This window comes from Nycticebus coucang, chromosome 6 (genome assembly GCF_027406575.1).
Source record: "Nycticebus coucang isolate mNycCou1 chromosome 6, mNycCou1.pri, whole genome shotgun sequence".
In the NCBI taxonomy this organism is placed as follows: Eukaryota; Metazoa; Chordata; class Mammalia; order Primates; family Lorisidae; genus Nycticebus; species Nycticebus coucang.
In genome coordinates this window covers 99,833,830-99,856,365 of record NC_069785.1, presented here as the reverse complement: position 1 = coordinate 99,856,365, position 22,536 = coordinate 99,833,830, and the positions used below count along the sequence as shown (strand labels likewise).

General features: G+C 40.7%; 1 protein-coding gene across 3 annotated transcripts in view; it reads right to left on the bottom strand.

The window, feature by feature from the left end:
- Nucleotides 1-22,536, bottom strand: part of PDE8A (phosphodiesterase 8A) — a 187,578-nt gene that overhangs the window by 61,477 nt on the left and 103,565 nt on the right. For all 3 annotated transcript variants that reach the window (XM_053594560.1, XM_053594561.1, XM_053594562.1), the window contains exons 2-5: nucleotides 10,420-10,476; nucleotides 8,280-8,470; nucleotides 1,994-2,050; nucleotides 1,110-1,164 (exon numbers count right to left, since the gene is read on the bottom strand). In XM_053594560.1, coding sequence (XP_053450535.1) covers nucleotides 1,110-1,164; nucleotides 1,994-2,050; nucleotides 8,280-8,470; nucleotides 10,420-10,476 — 360 coding nt within the window. The remainder of the gene's footprint in view (nucleotides 1-1,109; nucleotides 1,165-1,993; nucleotides 2,051-8,279; nucleotides 8,471-10,419; nucleotides 10,477-22,536) is intronic.

Here is a 22,536-nt window from a genome sequence, read left to right as displayed (position 1 = left end):
CATGTGCTCTCTTTTTTATTTACTCCACTTTGGATTTATAGGAAATTTTGGACCTCTGGATTAGTCTTTTATTTGGAATTCTCAGCTCGGCTCCATCCTTCCTCTTCTTCTAGAACTCCAGTTATACTGACACTTAACTTTCACATTATCTTCCACTTTTCTTGACCTAACTTATTTAGTTATTGTATTTCTGTGCTGCATGTGCTGACCCACTATCTAAGTTTTAAATTTTTCAGTTACTACGTTTTCATTTCTCAAAATTCAGTTTTTTTGGGCATAAGATTTTCTATGTCACATTTTTAAATTTCCTATTTCCCAGCTTGTCTCATCTTTTGTTTCTTTACATGTAATAGGCACACATATTTATAATGGTCCATATCTGAGGAGTCTGAGGTCTGTCTCCACATTCTTTCTTCCTGTTAGCTCTCACTTACTGTCCTTATCTCCCAGGGCATTGGTAACCTTGGACTGAGTGTTGCCTGCTCCCCTGACCAATTATTTATGGAGATTCTTTAAGGCCAAAAATGAAGTTATCTTCTTCTAGGGAGGATCTGTATTTGCTTCTTCCACCTGTCAAGACCACTTCAAACTTAAGGTTTTCTGACTACCTTGCTGACACAAATCGAGGCTACAAATGTGTCCAAGGGACAATCCTACTTAAGATCTCTTCATCAGGATTCCCAAGGCCTCATTTACAATCAGCTGGCCAAATGCTCCAGCAGTCTTTTGCTTAGCAGAAACCAACAGATTGAAGCTGGGGATGAAGTAAAAGGGAACTGTGTTTGGGTTGCCTTATTTCCAGAATCCCTGAACTTGCTTTTAAAAAATTGCATGTATACGTGTCAGCACTAGAGCAACACATCCTATGGTATAATTTATGATGAGTGTCCCATAAATGATTTTAATGTTTAGATGACTTTACCAGGCATAGTTTTAAGAGCTAAGAAAGTGAAGTGCTACAGATTAGATTAGCAGGTTATAAAGTTAAACTAAACTGTAACAGGAGAAGGAGAGTAATTTTTTCTTTTAAATCAGTTTGAAACTTTTGCTGGGCACTGAACTGAGAACAACGTATTGCAGTGGATTATGACAAGGAAGTAGGTACATACCCTTGTAAATCCAGCAGCAATGAAGGGCATTATAGATAACTCTTCTTTCTCCACCCTTCAAAAGAACACAGTATAAAAGATTAGACATAGTTTTTTCAATTACACGTCACTTCTTTTCCTGTATACTAACTTAAATAATACTTTTTCATATAATGAATACTTTCAGATAAATCATATTAACATAAAAATATAAAGTTGAAAATTATTTGTTTCAAGTCATATCAATCTTTTTGTCAGTATGTAATGTAATACCTGAAATACAGAGATTACATCAGCAGCCAGAATCCAGGAGTGTCCATGAATTTAATATGTAAAAAGTTTATTTCAAACTAAGTTAAATTCCTTATTTTCTTCTACTGCCAGTTTAATTTTTTAAAGAATCTCCTCCCCCATACAGACCAAGAAAAAAGTATAAGGGACACAGAAACATTTCTTCTGTCTATAAAAATATATAAGCTAGATAACATTTATTTGATTATTTGTCCTCTTTCTTACATATTTCTTTTCTTTCTTTACCCCCAACTTAAAGATGAAATTTAAGATTCTGCCCATTTATGTGTAATTCAAATCCTCCAAGAGATGTGGAATTAGTAGCCCTTAGAAGACACCCTGGGAAACACTCATACTTTCAGAAATGGAGTTCTCACATGCTTTGCCTCTCTCTAATACGAAAGGCAGTTCAGAACCACAAAACCTTGAATGAGTGCAGAAAAGTTCCTCTAGGAACAGGAGAAATGAAATAAAATAAAAAAGAATAAAGAACATAAGTCCAAACTACAAAGGGCACACCCATCACACACTCAAGTTGCTCTTCGGCCAACTGTTAAAAGCAACCATTACATTGACACCTGAATTTTGACATCCCTCCCAAAAGTAAAGCTTACCTGCGTACTACACCAACAATAACTGTGTTTTCTGAGAGTTTTGATGATCTGATAGACCTTAAAAAAAAAAACTTTAAAATAAATACAAAAATAATTCTTAAAATACAACACAAATATATTTAAATAATCTTGGTAAAACAACTAAACTTGGAAGAGGGTAGAAGAGCAGAGATCCCTTCACACTCTGGACTCATCTTCGTGGCTCCTCGGCCCCCCTCTCTTTTGGGGAGACACTGCTTATCAGCAGAGCGGGTAACCATAACAACCTGGGAGCAGGAAGCAGTGTGGAGAGGTTGTGTGTTCTCTTGTTCTGGGCTTTCGGGGAAGGGGGGTGGAAATATGGGCTGAATATTTTCCCTACTTTGTGCTTAACATGGAAGGAGGTACTTGTCTCTTCCTACCAAAGGAAAACGCAAGTTTATGTGTATTACCACAAGGTGATGGCTGTGCTCACAGTGGGGGAAAGGAGCCCAAGGGCTGGCTCTTCTTCACTATATTCTAAACAACACAAAGAATGAAGGAATGCTAGGTAAAATGAAAGCTAAATTAACAAGAAAAAAAAAAAAAACAACTCAAACTAGGAAATGCAAGGATTCATTATTAATCAGAAGGAGAATCAACACTAGAAAAAGGTTAAGAATGGCAGACTTGACGAGAAAAGCACAAGACATTGCTCCCTCCAGTCACCCAGGAGTGTGAGGCTCCCACGGGGGTGAACTCAACCCATCTGGAGAAGCAGCCTTAGAGGACACAGGGAATGAAAACACAGATGAAAGGTCAGAGCAGGAAGTAAACGTGGCCCAGCAGAGTACAGAAGGAGACACACGGGAGCTCTGAACTGGTCCTAGTGGGGAGAAAGCGGGGCTGCCTGGAGAGGAGCCAGGCCACAGAAGGAGTAAGGAACTCGGCCTCAGACCTAGAGGAAAAAGACTCAGGTTAGAGAGGGACTTCAGAAGGAGGGGTTGGAGAGTCACGCCCAGACTGCCCCGCCAGTCAGATGCACTGCTGCCCGCAGAATGTGTCCAGGATGGGACACAGACCCGCCGGACTGCCACATCTGCTTCAGCTCTGTCAGTTCAAGAAACAGAACCAATTCTGAATCATGGGACACAGAAAATGATTTGCATGACTGTTTTTCAATTCTCCCAAAGATAGTACAAAACATTACCATTCCAGATTCACAATAGAGATTTTCCGTACACAAGGGATGCCTTAGTTTTCATGACCATTTCTGTAAAGGGCCAGAGAGTAAATATTTTAGGTTTCGTAGGCCACAGGACTCTGTCACAGAGTTGACTCTGTCAACTCTACCACTGTAGCACAAAAGCGGCCATACATTATACACAAATGGGTGGGTATGACTGGGGGTTATTTTTGCCTACTGCTGCCTCTGGGCATTTGGGCCTAATTTTCTTGTGGAACCCAGGCTGAGAAAGGCCTTGGTGAGGGAAGCTGCTGAGGAATGGAAGTTGCCCGGGGGGTAGAGAAGACCTCCAGCGATCAGCCACTTCCCTCACTGCTCATCTCTCCACCTTCTTCAACATTTCTGCTCCCAGTGCCCATTCAGTACTCTGCTAGATCTAGTGCACCTGTGCTCTCCAGAGGGGGCAGCCTAAAGGCTCTGCAGGGCTCACCAGCAAGGTGCCAATCTTCAGTCTAACCTAGGGAGCAGGCAGGCTCCACTTTCTGCAGAAAGCCAAGGAAAGACACTTAGGACCAGAGGAGGGGTCACTGGCATGGCAGATACTCAGAGCCAGGGTACTCATCACAGCTGGTGACTAAATTCATCCCAACACAAATCTCAAACAGGGAATAAGATACATGACTCACAAATGGTATTTCCATGACTTCCAGGGACACTGTATCTGCTCATGTTGTCACCGTATCACAAAGATTTGGAGGGAGAAAAGGCAAATTTAAATACGCAGTCAATCACCTCACACCAGCTCTCTGAAGAAAAACAGAAATCTGAGTGACATGATGGCAAGGAGGCAGCTGTGCAGCTGATCTCAGCAAGGAGCCTGGGACATGAGATGAGCAGCACTGGGTAAGGATGAAGTGGAAGGGAGACCTCGTGAAGGACTGTGACTGTTCTCAGGCTCCTTATGCCTCTGTCCCCTTCATACAACGTGGTAGAAAAGACCATGTCTCTGTCCATCTCCCTCTGCTCCTTGGGTTTCTGACTGGATGTGGAAAGCAAAGAACGCAGGGTAGCAGGGACAGCAGGGCTGGAGCCGGGCCCGGCCGGCCAACAGAAGTGCTGTTGCTCTGCTAGGGCGGGCCATCCATCTCTCTGGTGGGTGCTGCTCCGCACCCGGGCCCAGAGAGCACGATGAGAGCCACGCACGGCCTCTCCCCACAGCCTTCCTCTAAGGCCACTGGCATTTCACCTTCCGAGTGTGAGGGGACAGCTCAGGACCCACTTCCTGATTCGTCCCCAAGGGCACAGTGGAGATCACTATTCTTTTCTGTTCTCCCAGCTTCTGACGTACCTATTAGTTTGCTCTTCATTTTTTATTGCTGTGGTCCACGTGCTTGTTTCTTTGCTATCTTCATGGATTCTTTGACAGGAAGCTGGGAGGAGGCACAGAGAGGGAGCACTGGACAGACAGCTGCGTGGCTGGCCAAGGCCCCCAGCTCTTGCTTCTACTCCGCTTTCCACCTGGCAGCCAAATGATTTGTGCTCCGTGCGCAGACTTGTGTCAGTGTAGCCACTGCCCACAGAGCAGGATCCAAAGCCTTCGGCTCAGCACAGAGGCTCCTGTCTGCTGCCCCACTCCCCGGGGCTCTGCTCCACACTGGTCTGCCCAGCAGCTGTCCACACTGAGCAGGGAACCTGGATGCCCTGACTGTTCTTCCCTTTTACTTCTACCGGGGCCACTGCTCCTTCTACCGGGGCCATTGTCGTCTTCCTTCTTCCTTTCAAAGCTCCTGCTCATCCTATAGGACTCAGCCCACATGCCCTCTGTGACGCCTCTTCGACACTGCACCGCGGCACTCTGTTTAAACCTGCTTCTGTGGGCACTCACACGCCTGCACTGCAATCACTTGCCTGCCAACTAAAGCTTTAGCTCCTCACAGATGAGAACCCCCTTTCTTCATCAGTGTAGCCCTAGTACCCGCGTGGTGCTGGACCTGAGAAGACCTGCATGGCACGGTTCCTAAGCTGGGGCGGGGGGTTGGAAATGCAGCAGACACAGAACACTTAGCAGGGTATCTTACAAGGAGTGAAGGAGTTCCAGATACCCCCGGTAGAGAGGCTAAGTAAGGATGATGTTAGTCATTCAGAAAGGTCAGCAGTGTTGATTAAGTATCCAAGAAAGAAGTAAAAGGGCAGGACAGAACTCTGCAGAGCTCACGTTTGCGAGCCATGTCAGTCTCCTGAGAGAGGGCAAGCCAGTTCAGGAAGGGATCCTGGGAGGATTTCTTGATTTAAAAAGTCTATAGTGGGGTGGCGCCCGTGGCTCAAGGGAGTAGGGTGCCAGCCCCATATGCCGGAAGTGGCAGGTTCAAAACCAGCCCTGGCCAAAAACTGTAAAATGTCCATAGTGGGCAAATGTCCTTACAGTGTTGATCTTAAGGGAGATAAACCAGGGGAAAAGCCAGAATCAAGACAAAATTGACTTAGGAAAATACATCAGAGCCTGCTCTTGCCTGTAGAAAATTCACTGTAGACAGCTCAAGGACCCCACACCCACACCAAGTCTCCGCCCAAGAAGACGGAGATCATATAATGGAACACAAGTAGTGAAAAGGACTTGAGATTCCTCACCAGGGCTACGGTGTCAGGAAAGACACATGACCTGGGATTCCACTTGCAAGATCTGCTCTCTGGCTAGCACAGGGAGGGAGCTGTTCTGTCACTCTTCACTGGTCCATGCAAACCTTTTTAGTTCCAAAGACTGTTTCTGAGGGTTGATGACTGGAAAATGATACTTGGAGGAAACAGCCTTGATGGGGTTGGGATTTGGAAACAGCCATGCTCTGTGATGAGCTCCAACAGCAGCAAAGATGTACTCAGTCCAAGAAAGAGAAGGTATCTTGGGAGGACACAATTCTGTCCTCAAACATTGACATCCGTCATGGGGAAGGGGATGGGCCTGCTCTAGAAACCCTATGTGAAGAACTTGTCAAGCTCAGGGCTTTCACTTGAGCTGGCCTGGATCCCAAGCACAGGCTGCATGGAGGGTGGCAGGAGCTTTGTAGACAATACACTGACCGTCTGCGTTTCTCCACGACCACTTATTAAAGCAGCCCAGTTCCCATTCTTAATTTTAAAATTGTATAAAATTGTTATTTACATGATGAGAAAACACTAATTAACTCTACTGCTCATGGAATTTTGTATTTGTGTGAATTTTTAACAGTATTATGTAACATTATGTAATTTATTATATTATTTAATGAAATACGTACTTTTCATTGAAATACTTTGACCCTACTAGTCTATAAACTCGTAAAAGACAAGCATGTGATTTAATTTCCTTTTGGTCTTATATGTGGCTCAATAAAAATTTACTAAATATATTAACCCTTTTATTTAGAATATTCTTAAAATATATAATAGTACATGTTCTTCCCTTAAAAAGCAGAGCATGATTTTATGTTATGTATTTTATACCATAATTTTAAAAAGTGGAGCACACACTTTTTTGCTTACTGATACAGCATGATCTCACAGAGTCATCTCTGTGATTATGAACTTCCATTGTCCAGCACGTACCTGTGGCTAGGTTTGGGCAAGTTTCCCTGGGCACCCCACCCCCTGCTCACCTTCCTATCTTGGCAGCCATCAAGCTCCCCTTAGATACCCACCCGCCCTGCAGCACTCCAGCAAGACTAAGCACCACATGATTCAGGTGCTTTCTTCCCTTCTCTGACACCCAGCAGATGTGAAGGATAGAAAGGATGGGGAAACAAGTGTTCCAGATTTACAGTGGAGTTCAAATACTCCCAGAGAAAAGCAGCTGGACAGGGAGGAGCCAAACCTGGACCCAGACCTGCCTCCACCAGCCTCAGCTCTCTCCACTTCCTGGGGCAGCAGTCCCTGGCAGATGTGCGAGGTGACAGGCCAGCAGACATGTCAACACATCTGGGCTACAGCAATAACAGCTTACTGTAGAGTCAGCCAGACTGAAACAGGCAAGGTGCAAGGCAGCACTTCGGGTGCCAGGTTGAGGCCTGAGGAGAGACTCCAGTGGAGACAGTTCCACTGGGGTGAAAGCTGCATGCCCTGACTGCCAGAAGACAGGTTTTCATCACCAAGAAGACACCTGCATGTCCAAATCACCACAATACCCTGCAAACAATCTTTTGATATAATGCCACTTGCTTGTCACCTCAATTTTTAACCCTTATTGTATTTGACTTAAATCTTTTCTATCTCTTAAAAATCAGGAGTTTAAGTGTCCTTAAATTAATGCTATAAAATTTTATGTTACATTAAAATTATATGTGTTCCCCCATATAAAGTTTTCTCTTAAATAAAATGTATTTTACTTCGCCTTGCTTCCATTAGCAGGAAATAACTTTCTTTACAAAGCACTTTTTTTAGATTTAGGGTCTGCTATCCAGAATTCTCTCACAATATTGATATTCTGCAAGTATTATAAATAAGACACATTCATCTAACACTGGAAGAAAATTTTCTTTTTTCTTTTCTTTTTTTTTGAGACAGAGTTTCACTATATGTTGCCCTGGGTAGAGTGCTATGGCATCACAGCTCACAGCAACTTCAAACTCTTAGGCTTGAGAGATTCTCTTGCTTCAGCTTCCCAAGTAGTTGAGACTACAGGCGTCCACCCACCATAACGCCTGGCTATTTTTTTTGTTGCAGTTGTCATTGTTATTTTTAGCTGGCCTGGGGCTGGGTTCGAACCCACCAGCTTTGGTGCATGTGGCTGGCGCCATAACCACTGTGCCACAGGTGCCGAGCCTAGAAGAAAATTTTCTAAGTTTTTATAACTTTAAAAACAATCTGGAAAATTATAATTCTTATTGCAGTAATATACGGTGCTAGTTATGGTTACTTACACATGGGGTTTCACCCTGACCCTTAATGGTTCTCATTCACATTTTCTTAATCATTTGAGTTTTATGCAAAGCAAAGAAAGACAAAACAAAAGAGACAAAGATCAGTCCTAGAAATAATGAGGTTCCAATGTCTTGCTTATTTAACATACATGGAAGGCAACATAACAGAGACTGAATTCAATTTAATGTATTTCTAGGCTGCATTCATTGTCACAAATACCAGTGAGACTACTAGGGGCTATGCTGGGCTCACCTGCACAGCGCCTCTGCATCCAGCTGTCGAGGATTCCTGTGGTCTATGATGATGATGTCATGGTGTTTGTCCAGGAAACAGGCAAGGACCGCCTGGGCCTCTTTGGTGACTGTGCACTTAAACCCTGCCTTTTCACACGCCCTGCAGAATCCGTTACACTGGTTATCTTCTTTGGTAAACACTAAAAGTACCTGAATCAAAAGATCACAAACACTAGTTTTAAAAAGATGCAGAATTACCATTTCTTAATAAGCCACAAAAAGCTCCCAAGTATTTTCAAGGCAAGCACACAGATGTGGTCGTAACAGTCTGTCAACATAAATCCCTCCACACATAACTCAGGGGCAGTAAAGTTTGGCTCTCTGAAATCAGCACTATTCTTATATCTGCTCGTAGACACAAATTCCCAGTGCATGGATCATATACCTACTGGTTTTGTGACTAAATCCACTGGCAGAATTCAAAGTCTCAATTAAGCATTTTATCTTGAAATATTTGATAAGAATTTTATCTTAAGTGAATTAAAACACACAAATATTTATTTTAGCTAATAGAAAGTTAACTGGGTAAGTCCTCAGATGGCAAATGTTAATATTTCAGCGAAAGTATGAAAACACTTAATCCTTTAAATGATGTATTTAAATGTTTTTACCCAAGATTTCATGTACTTCCTCTAAGTTAAAAAAAAATCACTTAGAATAAAAGAGGGGTGACTAAAGTAGACCTCAGTGCTACACTTCAAAACCTACGTGTAAAGGGACCGAGGAGCAGCCCAGGAGGCAGGAGGCAGGAGGCAGCATCTGTGCTCTGCTGTCCTGGGGCCAGCTTGGATCAGGTGAAGCCTGCACCTGGGGCCTCTTCCCTACCCATCCACTCCCTCCCCTCTTCCCACCCTCACCCCTTAAAGAGCAGACTGACCACAGGGCAGCAGGGGTCAGACAGGGCAGCCTGTGAGTCAAAGACTGCAAATCTAGGAGAATGTATATTTTTGTCAGCCCTTTTCACATTTTAAAAAATGTAATAGTGAACATGTATTTGTGTGCTGGAAGCCACAATAACTTTGAGAAATTTCAATAGGTTATTTTTTATCTCATATTTTGGACTAGAAAAATTATAGACATTTTCTCTCTGATAGAGCTGATTTAGCAATACAGAGACGACTATCTTTTTACTTTTTGTTTTTCTCAAACAGTCTGACTCTGTTGCCCAGACTAGAGGGCCATGGTGTCAGCCTAACTCCCGGCAACCTCAAAATCCAGGCCAGGCTCAAGTGATCCTCCTACTTCAGCCTCACAAGCAGCTAGAACTACAGGCACTCACAATATTTTAGGTGCCCCTAATTTTTTCCATTTTTAGTAGAGATGGGGTCTCACTCTTGCTTAGGCTTGACTTGAACTTCTGAGCTCAAGGGATCCACCTACCTCAGCCTGCTAGAGTACTAGGATTACAGGCCTGAGCCACCACAACTTACACTTTTTACTTTTTATGTTGGAAATATCAAACCTGCACAACAGCTGTGAACAAGGAAGACTCAAGGAAGACTAGGGTGTCCTTTCTCTATGCTCAAACAAGGAACACTAGGGTGCACTTCCTTGATGCTCAGACAAGGAACACCAGGGTGCACTTCTTCTGTGCTCAAACAAGGAACACTAGGGTGCACTTCCTCTGTGCTCAAACAAGGAACACTAGGGTGCACTTCCTCTGTGCTCAAACAAGCAACACTAGGGTGCACCTCCTCTGTTCTCAAACAAGGAACACCAGGATGCACTTCCTCGATGCTCAAACAAGAAACACTAGGGTGCACTTCCTCGATGCTCAAACAAGGAACACTAGGGTGCACTTCCTCTGTGCTCATCAACTAATACTTTGCCACTTGTGATTTGCTTGCTCTCTTTCAACATACACAGAATTATACACATTTTTTCATTGATGAACTCATTTAAAGTACAGAGAAGACACTTCTTTATCTCTAAATACCTCAATCTGTATTTTTATATATAACTATAGTACTATTATCAAGTTCAAGAAAATTGATCCAATACTTTTACCTAAATAGAAGACTATTTTAAAGTTGTAACTTTAGGCCCTCCCACATAACCCTTTAAAAAAATATGATAATTACAGCATGGTTCATTATTACCTGAAGTTGATCTTGACGAAATCTCATGGGGCCAAACTGAACCTCAGCTACTGCTACCTGTAAGAACAAGAGCTGCTTAAAAATGGGAGGAGATTTATCATAAGGACAGTTGTACTAGACTGTTTTTGTGGAAACAGCCTAAATGCCCACCAACCCAGGAAAGGATTAACAAGCTATGGTATATGTATACCATGGAATACTATTCAGCCATTAAAAAAAATGGAGACTTTACATCCTTCATATTAACCTGGATGGAAGTGGAAGACATTATTCTTAGTAAAGCATCACAAGAATAGAGAAGCATGAATCCTATGTACTCAATTTTGATATGAAGACAATTAATGACAATGAAGGTTATGGGGGGGGAGGAAAAGCAGAGAGAGGGAAGGAGGGAGGGGGCGGGGCCTTGGTGCGTGCCACACCTTTTGGGGGCAAGACATGATTGCAAGAGGGACTTTACCTAACAAATGCAATCAGTGTAACCTGGCTTATTGTATCCTCAATGAATCCCCAACAATAAAAAAAAAAAAGAAAGAAAAAAAATGGGAGGAGAGAGAGGGGGAGAAGCTTGCTTAAAGTTTTCTCTCTCTAATCAGTACCAGAAAAAAAATAAAATTTCTACTCTAGAGAAATATTAAATAAAGTAAACTGTAGATAAAGAAATGATTATGAGGCATTTCCATATGGGCCCCAGAAGAAGTGGGGACCAAGAAAGGAGAAATAACATAAATCCAATCCCAGCTTTGCCTTTTACTAGCTATGTAGGACTTTAATTATTCAACCCCCCTCACCTTCAATTTCTCATTTGTCATAAAGATCAAATCATATTGCGGGGAAGAACCAGCCTTCCAACAGCAGACACTGAATAAAATAGCATGTCCCTCCGTGCCTACTTCCCTGATGATGATGAGGCCTTACATCCAAGTGGCATGTAACTGATGCAGCCCACAGTCTGAACCACAGACCATCAGAGCCAAAGAAGTCTCCTTGCGAAACAGTTAACACTTTTCATTTTATAGAGGAACACTTATCAGCAAGTACCTATCCATTTGGGAATTTAACGCTAAAACACACAAAGGTAATAAATACAATGTCAAAACCAAACTCCAGTGAGTATTAATAACATCAGCGGGAGGCTGAGCATGGTCTGGTCACAGTGTTAAGGGCTGAACATATGTCATTTCCCTGAACCGCACAGCAGTGTGCTCAGGGTTCACAGCCAGCAAGTGCTGGGACCCAATCCAGGTCTGTTTAGCTCTATGACCTGTTCTGAAAACCCAGAGCCACTGGAAGGTTTGGATTGTCTGTGTACAGAACAAAAGATTCCAGGGCCTGGACAGAGTTGGCTGAAATCTAGTAATGAACTCTGGTGCTAGACTACTACCCACAGAAAGAGCACATTTTGTAATTTTCCCAGAGACTGTGTATGTGTTGAAGAAATTATACTGTAGAGCTCAGGGTGATGGTATGATTTCATGCCTACAACACAAAAATGGAAGAGCTGGATCCATAAGACTTCCTACGAGATGCTTTCTAACTTGACTGCCCACTTCCAATCTAGTGATCTATCCTAGCAAACACATGTAACAAAATCTGTTAGTGATGTAGAAAATCTATGTATATTTTTGACCATAACAAGCTGATGCCTACTAATTATGGGCCACTGGCTCAGTGTATTCCAGACCTAAGAATAAGGAGGAAGAGTTTTATGAGGCAGGAGAATAAGGAGAACAAAGAGCCATGACACCAGACATGCGTGGCCACGGGGCTACATCATACTGCCATGGCTGGGTGCCAAAGCCAGAATTTCTGAAAGAGAAAAAGGTCCACGAGGGCTGGGAGAGTCTTAAAAGACAGCTCTACAGGAAGATAGTGGAGCAAGAAGCACCAGAAATCTGTCTAATTAGATAACACTGCACTGGCAAAATGTGTCTGATAAGACTATTTGGGGAACTCTGGAGTCTAATGGAAGTTTGCAACTTCCAAGGATGTCTTGGACAGTAATTGTAGTCGCTTTCAGCTCTCAACACAGAGTAGCCACCAATCTCTGAGCCCCAGCCCATGGCAGGCAACTGTGCAAGTGTTCCTGAATACAATGTGGAGTGAGGGCAGCCAAAAATGACCCTATTCTCCAACTATCAGAGACCTACGATCTGATCACTGCCTGCTGTTTCTGATCAGAGGTACAGACAAAGAAGGGGGTGGCCATTGTTGTTGCATCTCCTCCCAATGTTGTAAGCCCTTCCCACTCTAGTGGAAATGACTTCCAGGAGACAAAAAGGACTGGTGCCTTTCCTCTCCCCTTTTAATTTCTCCCTCCCTTATGGGAGCCAGACATTAGGGATTAGAACATTCAAAAGCAAACGTATAAATGGGGAAATTTAGAAAGGAATTTAGAAAGACCAGGGAAAGGCTCAGAAAATTCCCAGGAATACCTCAAGTTTACACTTTAGGCTGATCATAATTAAAAAAAGAAAAACAATGAACAAAACAGTAACAATGAAAAGAAAACTCTGGGAAAAGAGCTATTATTTACAAAGTTATCACATTATTAAATTCAAATTTTCAACAACAAAAAAAAATCACAGAAGATACAAAGCAACAGGAAAGTACAGACCATTCAAATGAAAAAGAATCAACAGTCACCACTGCTGAAATATATCTGATGGCAGATCTACTAGACAAAGACTATAAACAACAAAATAAAGATTCTCAAATAACTAAACATCTGGAGAAAGTTGAGAAAATGATGTATGGAAAAAAATGAAAGTGTCAATAAGGACAAAAACCCTAAAAAGAAATTCACAAGGATTTCTGGAGATGAAAAATATAATAACTGAAATGAAAAATTATGGCAGGCAGAAGAAAGATTCAGCAAACTTAAAGATGGGACAATAAAAATTATCAAATCTGGGAAACAATAAAAAAAAACGAAAAGAAAATCAAATCTAAGGTACCAAATGAATACCACCAAGCAAAACAACATGTGCACCATGGGCATACCAGAAGAAGGAACAACATGGGCATCATGGACATCCCAGAAGAAGGAACATGTGCACCATGGACATCCTCAAGAAGAAAAAAGAAAGAGAAACATAGAAGACATGTGAAGAAATAAGGGCTGAAAATGTCCCAAATTTGAGCAAGGACACCAATATAAACATCTAAGAAACTCAATAAACTCCAAGTAAGATGAACTCAAAGAGCCCCATACTGGGACACATTATAATCAAATTTTGAAAGACAAAGTCAAGAGAGAATCTTTAGGATAAAAAAAAAAAAAAGGAAACTGCCTAAGGTTTTTTTTGTGATAGATTTAGGGGGTATAAGTGTCTTTTTATTACATGGATGAATTATATAGTGGTGAAGTCAGGAGTTTTAGTTACACTGAACTTGATAAGTAACTTTCGATTCCTCATGTTCCCTTCCCCTCTTCTTAATTTCCAGTGTCCACTACACCTCTTTATACGACCATGTATACCCACTTATAAGAACATGTGGTGTTTGTTTTTCTTTCCTGAGCTACTTCACTTAAGATAATGGTCTAAAAGAGTGAATTACGAAAGCAGCGAGAAAGAAGCAACTGGTCATATACAAGGAATCTTTAATAAGACTGTCAGCATATTTCAGACATTTGGAGGATAGAAGGCAGTGGGATGATATATTCAAAATTCGAAAAGAAAGGGGAAAAAAAAAAACCTGTCAACCAAGGATCCTATATCCAGCAGAACTATCAAAAGTGAAGGAGAGCTGGGTATGGTGGCTCACACACTCTGGGAGGCCGAGGCAGGTGGATTGCCTGAGCTCACAGGTTCAAGACCAGCCTGAGCCAGAGTGAGACCTGTCTCTAAAAATAGCCTGGCATTGTGGTCCGTGCCTATAGTCCCACCTACTTGGGAGACTGAGCAAGAGAATCTCTTCAACCTGAGAGTTTGAGGTTGCTGTGAGCTAGACACCATGGCACTCTACTGAGGGCAACAAAGTAAGACTCTGTCTCCACGAAAAAAAAAAAGTTAAGAGAAGTTAAGATATTCCCAGACAAACAAAACTGAGGGTTTATTACCACTAGATGTGTTCTACAAGAAATGTACAAAGGAGTCCACAGGATGAAATGACAGGACACTAGACAGTAACTCAACACAGCCTGAAGAAAGAAAGATCTTAATAAAGGCAAAAACATAGGCAATTATAAAAGCTAGTATTACTGTAAAAATGATTTGTAACCCCATGTTAAAACCCCATTTTAACATGATGTGAAAGACTAAAACAGCTTAGAAAAAGAAATAATTATTTATTTATTTATTTTTTTTTGTAGAGACAGAGTCTCATTTTATGGCCCTTGGTAGAGTGCCGTGGCATCACACAGCTCACAGCAACCTCCAGCTCCTGGGCTTAAGCGATTCTCTTGCCTCAGCCTCCCGAGTAGCTAGGACTACAGGTGCCCGCCACAGCACCCGGCTATTTTTTTGTTGCAGTTTGGCCGGGGCTGGGTTTGAACCCGCCACCCTTGGCATATGGGGCCGGCGCCCTACTCACTGAGCCAGCAATTCTTACTGCAACTTTGGCTGATAACTATACATTTTGCATTTTGTTATCTAAATAATTTAAAGAGACCAATGTATTTGAAAGGATTATTTGTGTACATTTCTCAGCACACAATACACAGCTGTCTCTCAGCTCTGCAGGACCCCTGCAGATACCAAAATCTACGGATGCTCAAGTCCCTTATAGAACCTGCATGCATCCTCCTATACACTTTAAATAATCTCTAGATTACTTATGATACCTAATCCAATGCAAATGCTATGTAAATAGTTGTTACACTATATTGCTTTTTAATGCTTGTGTTTTTTTAATAGTTAAATTATTTTTTATTGGATTTTTTCAAATATTTTTGATTTGCAGTTGGTTGAATCCACAGACGTAGAACCCATAGACATGAAGGGCTGACTATATGAAGACACAGTTTGTGACATCAACAAGTAAAAGGGATGGGGACAGAGCTGTATAGGAGTAGAGTTTATATATGTAGCTGAAGTTAAGCTAACATAAATTCAAATTAGATATTTATGATGTTACACATAATCCCTATGGTAACACAAAGAAAATAGCTATAGAATATACACAAAAAGAAATGAGAAAAAAATTTAAACACTTCACTACCAAAAAAAAAATCAACTAAACACAAAAGAAGATAGTAATACGGGGCATGGGGAACCAAAAAAGCTCTAAGATATGTGGAAAATAAAAAGCAAAATGACAGAAATGAATCCCCGGTAATTACTTTCAATGTAAATGCATTTAAAACTATCCAACCACAAGACAGATTGGCAAAATGGACAGAAACAAATGCCCTAACTATATGCAATCTACAAGAGATTCACTTTAGATCCAAAGACACAAACAGACTGAAAAAGAAAGGATGGATAAAGATATTCCATGCAAATAGTAACCAAAAGAGAGCGGAGATGGTTATACTAACATCAGACAATCAACTTCAAGCCAAAAAAGGTTATAAGAGACAGAGAAGGATATAACATATTAAAGGTTCAATACAGCAAGAAAATGTAACCATTACAATTATGTTCCCAAAGACAGACCACAAAAATACAAAACAAAAACTGACAGAATTAAGGAAGAAATAGAGGTCTACATTAACAGTTGAAGACTTCACACACTTCCTCAATAATGACTAGAACAACCAGACAGAAGATATTTAAGGAAACAAAAGACTTAAATATCACAATAAACCAACTAGATTCAACAGACATACGTTAGGCCATAAATCAAATCTTAATAGTTTTTAAAAAACAGATACGATACCTCAACAAGATAAAGCTGGAAATCATTAGCAAAAGAAAAATGGGGAAATTTGCAAAACTGTGGAAATTAAATAATATAATTTTAACCAATGAATCGAAGAAAAATAATATTTAGAAAATATTTAGAGATGAATGAAAACAAAAACACAATACACCAAAACTTATGAGATGCAGCAGCAAAAATAGTATAAAGAAGAAATTTATAGCTATAAACACTTACATTAAAAACAAGAAAGATCCTGAATGAACAGACTAATTTTATAACTTAAAGAACTAGAAAAAGAACAACAAATTAAACTGGAAACTAGCAGAAGAAGGGGAAAAACAGAGATCAATAAAATGGTGAACAAACAATAGAGAAAAATCAATGAAACCAGAAGTTAGTACTTTGAAAGTTCAACAAGATTGACAAAACTTTAGCTGGATGGATGAAAAAAAAAAAAAAAAGAGGGAAGACTCAAATTATTAAAATCAGAAATGAAACTGGGGACATTGCTACTGATTCTGTAGGAATAAAAATGATTATAATATAGTACTATGAACAATACACCAACAAATTATAGATAACTTGGATGAAATAGACAAATTTCCTTTTTTTTTTTTGAAACAGAGCCTCAAGCTGTTGCCCTGGGTAGAGTGCCGTGGCGTCATGGCTCACAGCAACCTCCAACTCCTGGGCTTAAGGAATTCTCTTGCCTTAGCCTCCCAAGTAGCTGGGACTACAGGTGCCTGCCCCAGCACCCGGCTATTGTTTGGTTGTAGTTGTCATTGTTGTTTGGTGGGCTGGGGCTGGATTCAAACCCGTCAGCTCTTGTGTATGTGGCTGGTGCCTTAGCCACTTGAGCTACAGGTGCTGAGCCTTAAAAGACAAATTTCTAAAATCTACCAAGTCTAAATCACAAAGAAATAGAAAATCTGAATGAAACTGTGAACTAGTAAAGAAGACTGAATCAGTAATAATAATAAAAAAATCTCCTAACAAAAATCTCCCTAGACCTGATGGCCTCATGGGTAAATTCTTCCAAACATTCATCTATAGAAGAACTAATACCAATCTTTCTCAAACTTTTTCTTCCAAAAACATGAAGAGAACACTTCTTAACTCACTCTATGAGGCCTATATCACTCTGATACCAAAGTTAGAAAAAGGTACTTACAAGAAAACATAACTACAGGCTAATATCCCTCATGAACATTAACGCAAAAATCTTCCACACAATATTAGCAAATTGAATTCTGTTTGAATTCAGACTATTAAAGGGATTATACACTATGACAAAATAGGATTTATTCCTGAAATCCAAGATATGAAAAAAATCAATGTAATATATCACATTAACAGAATGAAGGGGAGTAAAAAAAATCTCATGATCATAAACTGATGCAGAAAAGGCATTTGACAAAATTTTATACCCTTTTATGATAAAAAACTCAACTAATTAGAAAGAGAAGGGAACTACCTCAACACAAGAAGCCATACATGAAAAACACATAGAAACATCATACTCAATGGTTAAAGACTGAAACCTTTGCTATATGATCAGAAACTAGGCAAAGATCCCCGCTGTCAACATAGTACCAAAAGTTCTAACCAGAGCAATTAGGGAAGAAAAAGAAATAAAAGGCATTCAAAATAGAAAAAGTAAAATTATCTTTGTTCACAGACATGACTTCATATGTAGAAAATCCCTAAAAATTATGTGTGTGCATATACACACACACACTTGTTAGAACTAATAAATGAACTCAGCAAAGTAAAAGGATACAAAGCCAAGACACAAAAATCTGTTGCATTTCTATAAACCAACAAGTAAATTGGAAAAGGAAATTATAAAAAATTCTATTTATAACACATTTAAAATAATAAAATACTTAGGAATTAACTAACCAAGGAGGTGAAAGATGTGTACAATGAAACTATAAAATATTGATGAATTAAATTTAAAAGGATATAAGTCAAATAATTTTTCAGAAGGGTGCCATGACTATTCAATGAAGAAAGGACAGTCTTTTCAACAAATGGTGCAAGAAAACTGGCTGCCACATCCATAGAATGAAACAGACCCTCACCTAACATTATATACACAAATTAACTCAAAATAAATCAAAGACTTAAGTATAAGGCACAAAACATAAAACTCTTAGAAGAAAATATAGGGGAAAAGGTTCATTATACTGAATGTGGTAATTATCTTTTGGACATGATACCAATGGCACAGATAGCAAAAGAAAAAGGACAAATTGGACTTCACCAAAATTAAAAACTTCTGTGCATCAAAACAGTATCAACAGAGTAAAAAAGGCAGTCTACAGAATGGGAGAAAATATTTGCAAATCGCATATCTGATAAGATATACAATATACAGAGAACTCTTACAACTCAGCAACACCCAACCAACAAGATTCACAAATGGACAAAAGGGGCTGGGTGTGGTGGCTCATGCCTGTAGACGCAGGAAGATCACTTGAGTTCAGGAGTTTGAGAATAGCCTGAGCAAAAGCCAGACCCTGTCTCTATTAAAAATAGAAAAATTAGCCGAGCTTCATGTTGGGCATCTGTAGTCCCTGCTACTTGGGAGGCTGAGGCAGGAGGATCATTTGAACTCAGGAGTTTGCAGTTGCTGTGAGCTAGGCTGACGCCATGGCACTCGAACCTGGGCAACAGAGTGAGAAGTGGTCTCAAGAATAATAATAGGGTTGGCACCCGTAGCACAGTGGTTACAGTGCCAGCCACATGCACTGAGGCTGGCGGGTTTAAACCCAGCCTGGGCCACCTAAACAACAATGACAACTGCAACAACAACAACAAAAAAATAGCCAGGCATTGTGGCAGGTGCCTGTAGTCCCAGCTACAGTATATTGGGAGGGTGAGGCAAGAGAATCGCTTAAGTCCAAGAGTTTGAGGTTGCTGTGAGCTATGATGCTACAGTACTGTCTCAGAAAAAAAAATTATAATAATGGGCAAGGACTTGAGTACACATTTCTCCAAAGACACACAAATGGCCAACAAGCCATGGAAAGATGATCGATATCACTTATACAGGAAATGCAAATCAAAACCACAGTAAGAGACCACCTCACAGCTATAAGGATGACTACTGTCAGCAAAAAAAAAATTAGGGCAGTGCCCATGGTTCAGTGAATAGGGTGCTGGCCCCATATACCGAGGGTGGTGGGTTTGAACCTGGCCCCGGCCAAACTACGACAAAAAATAGCTGTGCATTGTGGTGGGCGCCTATACTCCCAGCTACTTAGGAGGCTGAGGCAAGAGAATCACCTAAGCCCAAGAGCTGGAGGTTGCTATGAGCTGTGACAACACGGCACTCTACTGAGGGTGACAAAGTGAGACCCTGTCTCTAAAAAAATAATAATAATAATTAACAAACCCCCAGGAAATAACAAATGTTGGAGAGGATGTGAACCCTTTTGTGCTGTTGGTAGAAATGTAAAATGGCACAGCTTCTGTAGAAAACAGTACAGTGACTCTTCAAAAAATTAAAAATGGAATTACCATAAGATCCAACAACCCCACTTCTGGGTATATACCCCAGAGAACTGAAAGCAGTGATTCAAACAGATATTTGTATACCCATGTTCATAGCAGCATAATTCATAATCACCATACCACATGAAAGCAACCCCAGTGTCTGCTGACAGATGGATGAATGAACAAAGCTGGGTGTGGTGGTGCACGCCTGCAGCCCCAGATACACGGGATGCTGAGGCAGGAGGACAACTTGAGCTCAGGAGTTTAAGGTCAGCCTGGGCAACATAGTGAGACCTTATCTCTTAAAAAAAAAAATCATTTTTTAAAATGTGGCATATGCATGTAATGAAATATTCCATAAAAAGAAGGAGATTTTGGCATATGTTATACTATAGATGAACCTTACTGACAAGAGGCACTGAGAGTAGTCAAAATCATAGAGAAAGTAGAATGTAGCTGCCAGGGGTTAAGGACAGGGGGAAATAGGGACATTATTGTTTAATGGATGGAGTTTCAGTTTTATAAGATGGAGAGAGTTCTGCACACAGATGATGACCATGTTTGCCTAACACTACAGATGCATTTAATACTGCTGAACTGAACACTTAAAATGGTTAAGCAGTAAATTTTTTCATGTATATTTTACTACCTTCTTAAAAATCAGGGAAAAAAGATGTGTTTTATATAATCATTTTCTCACAGTGCAGTAAGAAGGAAAGCAAGAGGCACTGGGAGACAAACTGAATGAGGAGTGTGTCGTTTGTTGGTTTTTATGAACAAAGTTAAACAATGAATGAATGAAAGAACAAGGAATGAGACAAGACTATTGTTTGGAGGATGCAGTGGAAGTGCTCAGGAAGAAGGAGAGAAGGAAATCGTTTGCCAGTGTCCGATGGTGTGGGGCACGCTTTCATACAAGAAAGCGGGAAAAGCAGGAACCGAAGGGGTCCTGAGAGAGAAGTCGGTGGAGTGGGGGAGCTCCTACAAATCAGCATCTTCAACCTTTCACAGAGGATACAAGGAAATTTGCTATGAAGGATCAAATAGATAAAAACAACTAAGTCTGGCGTCACAGCTCACAGCAACCTCAAACTGTTGGGCTCAAGTGATTCTCTTGCCTCAGCCTCCCAAGTAGCTGGGACTATAGGTGCCCGTCACGACACCTGTTTTGTTTTTTTTTTTTGTAGTTGTGTTTGGCAGACCCGGGCCAGGTTCAAACCTGCCTGTCTCGGTGTATGTGGCCGGCACCCTAACTACTGAGCTATAAGCATTGAGCCAGGAACATGGATCACGCACTCTACTGAGGGTGACATAGTGAGACTCTGTCTCAAAAAAAAAAAAATAAGATCCATGTTCCTCTTCCCTCTGAGATGCTTCCCAAGGTTTTTTTTTCTCTACTAGAATCTTTCTGCAGACTCAAGGAAAACCTTGGAGGGAGTCTTAGGTTATTAAGAAAGGCCAGGCTTGGTGGCTCATGCCTTTAATGCTAAAACTCTGGGAGGCAGGAGGATCACTTAAGGTCAGTAGTTCAAGACCAGCCTGAGCAAAGCAAGATCCTATCACTACTAAAAAATGGGGAAAAAAAATAGTAACCTGGGGATGGTGGCACAACACTGGTAGTCCCAGCTGCTTGGGAGGCTAACACAGGAGGATTCCTTGAGCCCAGGAGTTTGAGGTTGCAATGAGCTGTGATGATGCCACTGCACTCTAGCCAGGTGACAAAACAAAACTCTGTCTCAAAAAAACCCTTTTGGTCTCGGCGCCTATGGCTCAAGCAGTTAAGGCGCTAGCCACCAGCTCAGGTGGGTTCGAATCCAGCCCGGCCTGCCAAACAACAATGATGGCTGCAACCAAAAAATAGCCAGGCATTGTGGCGGGCGCCTGTGGTCCCAGCTACTTGGGAGGCGGAGGCAGGAGAATCCCTTGAGCCCAGGAGTTGGAGGTTGCTGTGAGCTGTGATGCCACCACACTCTACCCAGGGCGACAGCTTGAGGCTTTGTCAAAAGAAAAACACAAACAAAACACAATTAGGTCTGAAAAGAAAGAAAAAATATTTATGAATATCACAAAGAAAATCTTAAAACAAATTCCTATAAGTAAAAATTGTAGAGTTTTTGTTCTTCAACAATACAAGCAAATCAGAAATTTAAAACATACGTTTAAGCCAAAATTAAAAAAAAAAAAAAATCCTGTTCCTGGGCAATGCCTGTGGCTGAAAGGAGTGTGGCACCAGCCCCATATACCAGAGGCTCTCTAAGCAGTTTTGGCCCCAGCCAAAAACTGCAAAAAAAAAAAAATTCCCTTTCTGAGTAAATATCAAAATGTTAACTCACACAATTGCTAAATCAAAAAGGGAAATGCAAATTATACTTGCAGATTACTTACAAAATAATAAAAATGAGAATATCATGTAATAAGAGTCACAGGACATTGCTAAATGATACGCAGAGACAAAATTTAGTTTAAAATCTTTCTGTCACAAAACAAAAAATAGGCCATGCATGGTGGCTCAAGCCTAATCCCAGCACTTTGGGAGGCTGAGGCAGGAGGATCACTTGAGACTAGCCTGGGCAACATATTGAGACCTTTATCTCTAAAAGAAAAAAAAAAAACACACAAGAACTAAATAAATATACTAAGCTTGAAAATCATTAAGTTTGAAAAAGTCAACAGTACAAACTTAAGGAAATAAGTAAAAGATAAATACAAAGGCAATGATTAATAAAATGTTTAAATGCCAATGACCAGAATGAATAAAAAAATACATATATATATGTATGTAGCATTTATTCTTTTTTTTTTTTTTTT